Source organism: Aplysia californica, unplaced genomic scaffold (assembly GCF_000002075.1).
Source record: "Aplysia californica isolate F4 #8 unplaced genomic scaffold, AplCal3.0 scaffold00029, whole genome shotgun sequence".
NCBI lineage: Eukaryota > Metazoa > Mollusca > Gastropoda > Aplysiida > Aplysiidae > Aplysia > Aplysia californica.
In genome coordinates this window covers 1,961,685-1,971,417 of record NW_004797299.1, presented here as the reverse complement: position 1 = coordinate 1,971,417, position 9,733 = coordinate 1,961,685, and the positions used below count along the sequence as shown (strand labels likewise).

The window sequence follows — 9,733 nt, the reverse complement described above, 5'->3', positions numbered from 1 at the left end:
CAAGACTCCGATTTAATTCTAATAACAGAGAGACCTTCAGAAAAGACAAAGCAATGATTATATTCATCTCAAGTGAAAGATGTAGAGCACTCAGAGCTTATACTTGTATGAGGTAAAGCTCTATAGAAACGCAATCTATCAATATTATTATTAGCATCTCACAGTGAGGAAAATAGTATAGTCAGGCACAACAGCAAATATCTAATCTTTCCCAATAAACTCCATCTTCTCCCTAAGGAAAAGGAAAATAGTATCTTCTCCCTAAGGAAAAGGAAAATAGTTTTTAAAGCTTCTCTATAAAGAAGAAAAAAATATATTCAATCCCTTTCAAGAAAGAGAAACTCAAAATCCAAATAAAACAAAATTAGGTGTAAAAGAACAAAAACTTCCCTTTCAAGAAACAGAAAATTCAAGTCTTCTTTCTCAAGAAAAACAAAACAAAACTGAACAAAGCTAGCATAACTACCGTAGAGATCTGGCCCATGACCACTGAACACATTATACAGGACAATGTTGAGAGGGGCAATGAGCAGTTTTCCATAGTACTGGTGGTCAACTGCAACCATAGGAACCTAAAAAAGAAAGAGATGAGAAAGTAGAACCAGCATAGCTACCACTCGCTGTAAGAAACCTGTACAAAAAAATAATGTTTATGAGGCATCATGGTGAAATCAGGCGCACGTCAAAAAACTGAAATTAAGATACCAGCATTTTTCCACCTGTTTGGCATTATTGATCGAATTTTCATTTTTTTAAATCACTTTTTATGTTCATTTAAAAAGACATTACTGTATGGAGTCTACCGAAAAAAGTTAATCAAAGGCACACAAAAAAAGTACATTTGCAGTTTCCAAGTACTTTTGCGGCCATTTTCTCGCTAATTGTACCTCTGAAACTAGGCGACCACCACTTTCTTTACTTGATAATATCTCGACTTCTATTCAAGATAGATGGGTATTTTTTCATAAAAACATAGATAAATGTTTTAAGTTTTAAGATGATACCAATAACTCCACATTGATGAAAATCGATGAGCGCTTATTCCATCACATCATGACACATTTTGTTTTACTTGTCTGTTTATTTGAAAGAAAAGAAACACACCAACACAAAATCAGCCAGTGAATGCGGAGGAAAAAAGCAGGACAGACGAGAAACACAGCTGGAAAGAAAAGGAAGAGTACTGACAAGTAACACCCTCCAGCTACCCAAAGCAAATTAAAATGAAACAATAGACTTATATTTGTGTACCTTCTGAAACAAAAATTACAGATATTATTACTATCACTGTTGTTAAATCACATAAAAACAGACAAGAAAATAACAATAGCTCTAAATAACATAACTGGAAAAAAAGCTTGTCATACTTGTAGTCACAACCTGGTAGTTTCTGACGATAATTATTTTTGGGGGCAAACTGAGTAATTGATATAATCACAAAGTTTGTTCATTTGTCTTGTCTTTTGGTTTTGATGAAAAAGATAGACATCTATCTTGAATAAGAGTCAAAATATTTGCAATTCAAGGAGGATGGGTCACGGTACTCACCAAAAAAACTAGAAGAGACACGATGCACCACTTGATGAAGAAAGCATACTTCTGCTTCAAAAAGACGATGTCAAAAGCAATGGGAACCCTAAAAAAGCAACCATAGAAAAGCAAATGTTCTGTTTTACTGTTTCATGCACAAAGCAACATAAGAATACACAATTGTCTTAAAGAAATGTGACAATAAGAATACAACTTTGCCCTAATACATAAATATATTTATAAAGGCTCAAAAAGATGACTACACAACAATTTGACAAACATTTACTCATAAGTGTGATATAAGCTTTCAACATATTATATCTGTCAAAAAGGATTTTTATTGAATACAGTATAAGATTAAGAAAGTTCATCTTTCAGACATCCCCTACAAAAACGAAAAAACATTTTTGTATTCGTCATTTATTAAAAAGACAACCTCATGATAGTGTGACCTGCCTTACATGAAAAAAAAAATCAAAACAAAAACTAAAAAATACAGTTATTGTACTAGGCAAACGAATAAAAACTGTCTAAAACTTTTAAAAAATTACTTCAACATGCTTTACTGACCCTATGGCACACAGTCAAACTTGAAACAGGGATTTAGACAAGCTTTTTCTTGACGTAGGGGTAAAGTGTAACATTTTTAAGTTTCCCAAAGACAAGAAAAAAGAAAAGTTAGAAATTCTAAGCGTCACATTCTCTCATATTATGGACAGATATACCTACAGGCAAACAGCAGAAAAAAAAAATTCTTCCAAACTTTTGTTTACTTACCCAAGAGCCGCAGCAAACGGCCACCCAATAATTCCACTGGCAGCAATAGCCAAAACAGCAAACTGGCGACACAGGGTGAACAAAGATGATAATGAAAACATAAGGCTTATATACTAAGTGTTTTACAGCACTTGCAACACAATAAGGTCATATAAGTGTCGACGATTAAAGGTGATACAAGAGAGTAACAAACACAAAAAAGAAGGAGGGGAAATGTTTGATAGGAAAGAGGCAGCAAATCACACCAGAGCACCCGCCAAACCACCCAACCACAATTTTTTTTATTTATTTATTTATTTTTTGGGGGGAGGGGAGGGGAGAAACGTGTGTGGTTAAATAAGCTATTCAAATATTTAAATAATGCAGTCCCAGCTCCCTTTTATACATTTGTCACTAAAGGGATGCAACAACATATTGGTGTACATTTTAGAACAGACTTTTTAAAATTCAATGGCTAGGAGCTCATACTGCAACAAGGGTGACAGCATCTAAGTTTTCAAAACGGCCGTAGGCTGTAAAATTCATTAATAAATGTTTTTAAAAATATATAACTTAATCTCACAATCACTTTTTGCCTCTACTGACCATGAGTATGATACATAACATTTACTAAACATGGAATAAAAACAATACCCTTTTCATTAGAAGAGGATAAATTTGTGGGTATAAAAGCAATATCTGCTATCTTTTACGGAAAAAAACTTTTTAGCACAAGTGACACAAAAGAAGCCATGTTATTTTCATAAAAACTTCTTTTCTGTCTATGATAGACTCATAAATATACCTATATGCAATTAGACGTATAATCATAGCCAACTTCCCTTTAAACAAGATTTTTTTCATTAATTCAATGGTAAATTTCTCTTGAACTTTGATTCCACTTTATTTGCTATGTCAACGAGCATTGAAAGGGCGAGATCTAATCACAGTCAGCAGTTTAGATAAACAAAGTACATCCAGTATTAGTATTGTGGGAGTGTACCAAACAGCTCAGTTACAGATTCAAGACCAGATGTTTAGAATAGATAACAGTTCGAACTACAAGTGCTAACAACTAAAGAGATAACGTAAAGGTAAACATTTATATCTGAAACCACTGGACCCACTATTGACTAAGACGTGAATGAGCATTCCGTAGTACTTCTCAAAGTGAAAGTAAACAAACTTTAAGAGTTCAAGAAAATGAAAACAAAGAAAGTGAAAGGGTGGGTCTGGGCTGGGTGGGTGGGGGGTGGAGTGAGGTCAATGGAGACATACAGCCATATGATCGAGGATGGGAGAAGGGTAGAGAATCAGTGGGAATGACACCAGGAGAGAGACAGATGGGAAAAGAGGAAGGCCACTACAGATAAATAGATGTAATGTGAGCCAGTAAACATGATATATATATATGTACTGATAAAGAAAGGGGAGAATCAATTACAGAAAAGGTAAAAGGTAAACAAAAAGAATGACATATTAATTTGTGTAAAGCGTTTTACGGCGCTCGCAACTGCATAAAGTCATATGAGCGTGCGGGACACACCTAATATTTTCAGTTGGAAGGAAATTTTGAATTTTGCCCGGGTGGCGGCCGAAGCCTACACTTATTGATTTTAGACCACCAAGGGATCTTTAATGTGCATAACTTGCACACGGGCCCTCCGAGATTTTTCGCCCTAGTCCGAGAAGGCTAGGTGTAGATCTTTCCTACCAGAAGATCAGGGGTGTGGCTGAAAGACAGCAGTAAGAAGAAGCGAAGGAGTAGCAGTAGTAAGGCTGCAGAAAGAATCAGGAGCCCAGGGGAAGGGGCAGAGGAGGTGAGGGGGTGGGGGCAGAAAGAGGAGACAAAAGCAGACGACAGAACATTGCTAGAGAGCAGGAAATGAGGTCAAAGGAGACAAATTTAGAGAAGAAAATTTTTCGGTCGCTACCCGGATTCGAACCCGGGACCTTTTGAATGAGAGGCCCACACCTAAACCTCTAGGCCACGAGAGCCCCCTTAATTTGTGTGAAGACACAGAAAAAGAACATGAACGCACTTTTGACTCTGAGGTTTTCTGGAAAAAAAATCAGCATGAGAAAGTGAGAGGGAAAAAAGAGAGAGAGAGAGAAGAGAGAGAGAGAGAGAGAGAGAGAGAGAGAGAGAGACAGACAGACAGACAGACAGACAGATAGACAGACAGACAGACAGACAGACAGACAGACAGACACATAGACAGACAGACAGCCAGACAGACAGACAGCCAGCCAGCCAAACAGACAGACAGACAGACAGACAGACAGACAGACAGACAGACAGACAGACAGACAGAGAGACAGACAGACAGACAGACAGACAGACAGACAGGCAGAGTAATTAAGCCTCTCTAGTCTAACACACATGAACCCCAAGCACAACATTATCGGTTATCCCAAACTCACGTGGTCATAACCAAGCAGCCACGCCCCATAAGCCACCATGGTGAGATACATGGAGAAACTGCTGGGCAAAAAGGCGGCAGAAGCCCCAAACATTCCGGCCGCAAACAGCAGAAACACCAGAGTCAGCCGACCGACATTGGGACCAAACACTGAACACACACCCCTGTTTGAGAGAAAGAGAGTGAGAAAGATAAAAAAGAGAGAGGGCGGAGGAGAGAAAGAGCAAGCACAAGAGAGAAAAGAGAGGTGGGGGGGGGGGGGAGGGGAAGAGAGAGAGAGAGACATAGAGAGACAGAGTGAGACAGACGGACGGACAGACAGACAGACAGACAGACAGACAGACAGACAGACAGACAGACAGACAGACAGACAGACAGACAGACAGACAGACCGACAGACCGACAGACAGACAGACAGACAGACAGACAGACAGACAGACAGACAGACAGACAGACAGGTAGACAGATATTTTTACCAAAGTACAGACATTTGATCAAAGTGCGAACACAGCGTGGAATGTCAGACTTTCTGAAATCTTTTTATTTACTGAAAACACTCATATCTGTGTAATGCAAACATACTAGAAGAAGAAACTATCATGGGAATTATTTCTCTATTATTTCTCTATTAATTTAATAACATCCAAAAGACATCCCTATGAAGAAATAATAATATAAGGGGGGAAAGATTTCATTATACCTAACGGAAAATGACTCTGCAAAATTGCACAAATTAGCTTAAAAAACAAGCATAAAATAACATAGAAAACAAATCCTTAATAAACATTATAAAATAGGAAAGCAACAAGCATCCAATTTAATGGTAGGACTCACTCACCTGTAAAATAGAACCTCAGAGAGTGCACAGGCCAAACCTAGTAAACACCTTGTCATGTAGAAAACAAGTATCTGAAACGCAGAATAGACACAACGAACAAAAAGATTACTAGAGTGTGCAATGTCCGATAATCACAAGAAATAGTGCCCAGAGCATTTCATCACTCCTACACTAGAGAAATGTTATAAAAGTTGTGCCAAAGCTAGGCTTTTTTTGTTTGTTTGTTGGTTGTGCTATACCGATCTCTTGGTAAAAAAAAAAAAATTTAAGCCCAGGCAGACACAAAAGAAACATGCATGGCAAGTTTTACCATTATTATATATGATAAATAGTCTAGTTAAACAGTTTTTTCCCTTAATCTCAAAAGTAGTAAAAACGAGATGTGCCATTTTACAAGCACAGTAACAATTTGTGAAATGCGAAACTGGTGCTCTCTTTGAGCATAAAAGTTTCTTCCTTTGATAAAGCTACGTACATTGGCTACAAGCCACAGCTGGAACTGATTACAAATTGCTCCATTATGTCACAAGTGCATGAGCGTGCCAATTGTGAGGTCTTATAAGGGAGGTAGAAGAGCTTTTACTTCCTATGCCTCTAAATTCTAAAATTCTCTGCCCCAAAAAATGTTTTATAAAATCAGAGTGAATGTTTAAGAAAAGTCTAAAGACACATTAGTACAATTTTATCGTTTGCCAGTAGTTTTTGTATGCCCAATTGTGCATTGTTCCGAGAGTTGTGAGTGTGTGTGTGTGTGTGTGTGTGTGTGTGTGTGTGTGTGTGTGTGTGTGTGTGTGTGTGTGTGTGTGTGTGTGTGTGTGTGTGTGTGTGTGTGTGTGTGTGTGTTTGTGAGTTGCTTGTGTTTTTGTTAAATGGGGTCACAATGCGCATTTTCTGTCTTTTGATTTGACTGTTAAGTTGTGTGATAATCCTGCATTGAGCAGAGTTTACAGCCTTTGAGGGATTAGGCGCTATATAAATCCGCTCCCCCCCCCTGCCCCTTTTACGATAGACACAAACACTATCACACCCAAAAATACATTAATTATCCATCCAAAAACAGGCTTACTTATGCACATACACAAACTGTAATAGTCATTCAACATCTTTTTCCGCCTGAGGACAGTATTGCTTACTACAACTTACAGTGTTATTCCCTAAGAGAAGGGCAAGCAGCTTCATGGGCAGTACGTGCAGCAGAATGTATGCGTACGAACGAATGGCATAAGCAGGGGAATACTCCCAAGTCTGAAAACCTTTCCCTGTATGAAGATAATGAGCCTGTGAAGACACACAAAGAAAAATAATTGAAATTAAAGTTTCTAACATCTTATTCTTATGATTACATTTTTTTTGTTAGTCAGGAAATTTCAGCTTTGTCATAATCAATTTAAAGCCTTGTTTTAAAAAGATTGAATTATTATTGAAGAGAAAGTGGTGAAAACTGCACATAGCATATTTGGTACTGCTGACCCATTCCCAGTAAATTATAAATGTTGTAAGGGTCACAACTTATGAAAGAAAAAATCATTTAAAAATGCATAATTCCTACACTAAGAGTATAAGTTTATTTCTAATGCATAATTCCTACACTAAGAGTATAAGTTTATTTCTAATGCATAATTCCTACACTAAGAGTATAAGTTTATTTCTAGCAACAGAAAAAAAACATTAGAAGGAAATAATTATGTGACAAACCACAAGCTTTGTAGCAATTGTAGACAAAATAAACTGTGACTAACACTTACTACAATAGCATAATGAAAACAATCATATCCAAATAATAAAAATAGATAACATTAGTACAGAGTGAAAATTCCTGCTTAACTACAAGCTCTCTATTACAATCTATAACATTACTACCCCAGAAGACCTGATAGCATTCTGAAACAATCTAAAATTCCTGGGAAGCATACAGTGTAAGCTGCCAAATTTTTATAGGCGCTAAAACACTAACTTACTAACACTAACTTGCTGTCTATGGCTGGGTATTCATTCTCACTTGAGTGAAGTGAGGAGAAGATTCAAGTAAAGTGCCTTTTCCAAGGTCGCCACGTACAGCCAGAGGCTTGAACCCCGAACTTGCAACCTCACAACTGCAAGTACGCCAGCCTTACCACTAGACTACTGACACCACAAACATAACGTCCAACCAGATTTTTAAAAATTTATCTTTGGAGAGTGATTATAGTCTTATTTTTTGAGTTGCCAAAAGCGATATGAATCAAGACGTGCTCCAAAGTTCCTCTCCAGAAAAAATAAGACTTGAAACAAGGTCTGACACACAGAAAATAAAAATCTAGGATTATAATATAATTCCATTTTCTACAACTCGGCTGGAATCTTACATGACTGCTGAACTCTACCCAACCAGTCTTTCGGTTCTCAACCAAAAATGCCCGCTCTGCTTCCTCCCTACTTTTATGGCTCACAACACCAAGAACAGCAAAGAAGGAACAGAGTGACAAATTATGCTCTATGCAGTAGACAATCCATTAAAAACTAGTATTTTTTTATAACACAATTTAAATATTGAACAAGGTGCCACTAAGTGAGTAGAAACACTAGTTGTTCAATATTCACTTCAACACACAAAATCTAAAAGTATTCCATTAAATAATAATAACAGCAATAAGAAGGTAACCGTAGAAATACAAGGGTTTAAAGAAAACATGGCAGTGACAGGTTGAAACATAAACATTTATAACATGATCTAAAAAATATATTATGAAATTGACAAAGCTTCTAATCTCACCGGCTCCCAATAATTGTAAGTCTCATCACAATCCGACACAACGCTCCACAACGCAGCACAAAGTCTGGCAGACATGAGAAGTTTGAATGCAGTCCCCACTGTGGGAGTCCACACATCAGTTCTTGTGCTTCCACTTGCAGGCATCCTGTAGGTGCACACAGGAGTGAAATTAGAGTAAAATTTTACATTTGTAGGACAGCCTAATTTCTCATATTTTCTGTAAAATTTTGCCAACAAGTTAATTTGTGAATAAGTTCCCTTTTTTTACATGATTTTCTTAGGAAATATATTTTATCTTTGCGATGCTCTTGAATTTTCAAAAATAGTTTGATTCACAGTTGCTTCTGCTAATTCTTAGTACAAGAGTGTTTGTTTCATTCTTCAGCCTTCTCAAAGAGATTTACGATTTATGAGACAAATGAAAAAGATCATTATGACCGTCCAATGTCAGTATTCATACTTTGGATCCCCAATGGGGGAAAAAGGGTTGAGTACAGCTTGGTGGTGTCCACTTAGCAGCAACCCAGATAAGAGCAAAATCTGCCTACAGCAACTAAAGCTTGAGTAATTAATTTTTTCCTTTGTAAATAACCCCCTTTAATAGCAACCTTTTCCTATAACAACAGCAACCTTTATTTCACTGTTATAAACCGTCCAACAAAATTTTTTGGGGGGAGTATCCAAAAACTGAACGCTGACAAAAGCCTATAATTTCAGTGTGTGCATCCCTCTTCTCTTCTTTATCTCCTCATAACACCTCCCCAGTCCCAAAATGTACTGTATACTGACAACAGAAGCTTAGTTCACACCCTCCCAGCAAGAGCCACATTCCTTCAAGAGTAAGAGGACTGTGCATTATAATATTGTCATGTCGCCAATGTTTGATCATTACCTTTTACCTCTATATTCCCACTTTCCAACTCTGACAACATCATCACATCCTGCGATAAGACCCCATGCATGTGTATGTGTTTTGTCTGTGTGTGTAAGGGGGGTGGGAGGAGGGGGTATCGGGTTATTTGAAGCTTACAGAGGCACATTTCGTGACACTGTCGAGCTTCTGTTGCTCAGACTTAGAAGCTATGACTCTACCTCCGAGTCACCTCAATTCATTGACCTTGTTATTTGTCTGCCGATTCACTGTGTCTTGGCATCTATGTGACTCTTTAAATTTTTTATGGGATTCCTTACATTTCAAGGAGACATTACATAATTTGCAGTCCGCAAATTCGTCATTTCTGTTCTCCTGAAAAAAGGCATTCAAATGGTTTGTTTTCTTTTCCTCTGTGGTAGGACATTTTGTTCGCAAAAAAAAAGAGGCGACATACACATGTAGGTAGACCTAAATGCAATGAATGAAGAGAAGAAATAATAATAATAAAATAATAGATAGCATTTGTATAGCGCATATCCCCGCTCAACAGCAGGCTCTAT

General features: G+C 37.4%; 1 protein-coding gene across 1 annotated transcript in view; it reads right to left on the bottom strand.

Annotated features, from left to right (window-relative positions):
• Positions 1-9,733, bottom strand: part of LOC101847402 (alpha-1,2-mannosyltransferase ALG9) — a 29,377-nt gene that overhangs the window by 13,915 nt on the left and 5,729 nt on the right. Inside the window, exons 2-8 of the mRNA XM_005091393.3 lie at positions 8,300-8,444; positions 6,691-6,825; positions 5,548-5,618; positions 4,711-4,873; positions 2,308-2,369; positions 1,549-1,636; positions 467-572 (exon numbers count right to left, since the gene is read on the bottom strand). Of these exons, the coding sequence (XP_005091450.1) occupies positions 467-572; positions 1,549-1,636; positions 2,308-2,369; positions 4,711-4,873; positions 5,548-5,618; positions 6,691-6,825; positions 8,300-8,444 (770 nt within the window). The remainder of the gene's footprint in view (positions 1-466; positions 573-1,548; positions 1,637-2,307; positions 2,370-4,710; positions 4,874-5,547; positions 5,619-6,690; positions 6,826-8,299; positions 8,445-9,733) is intronic.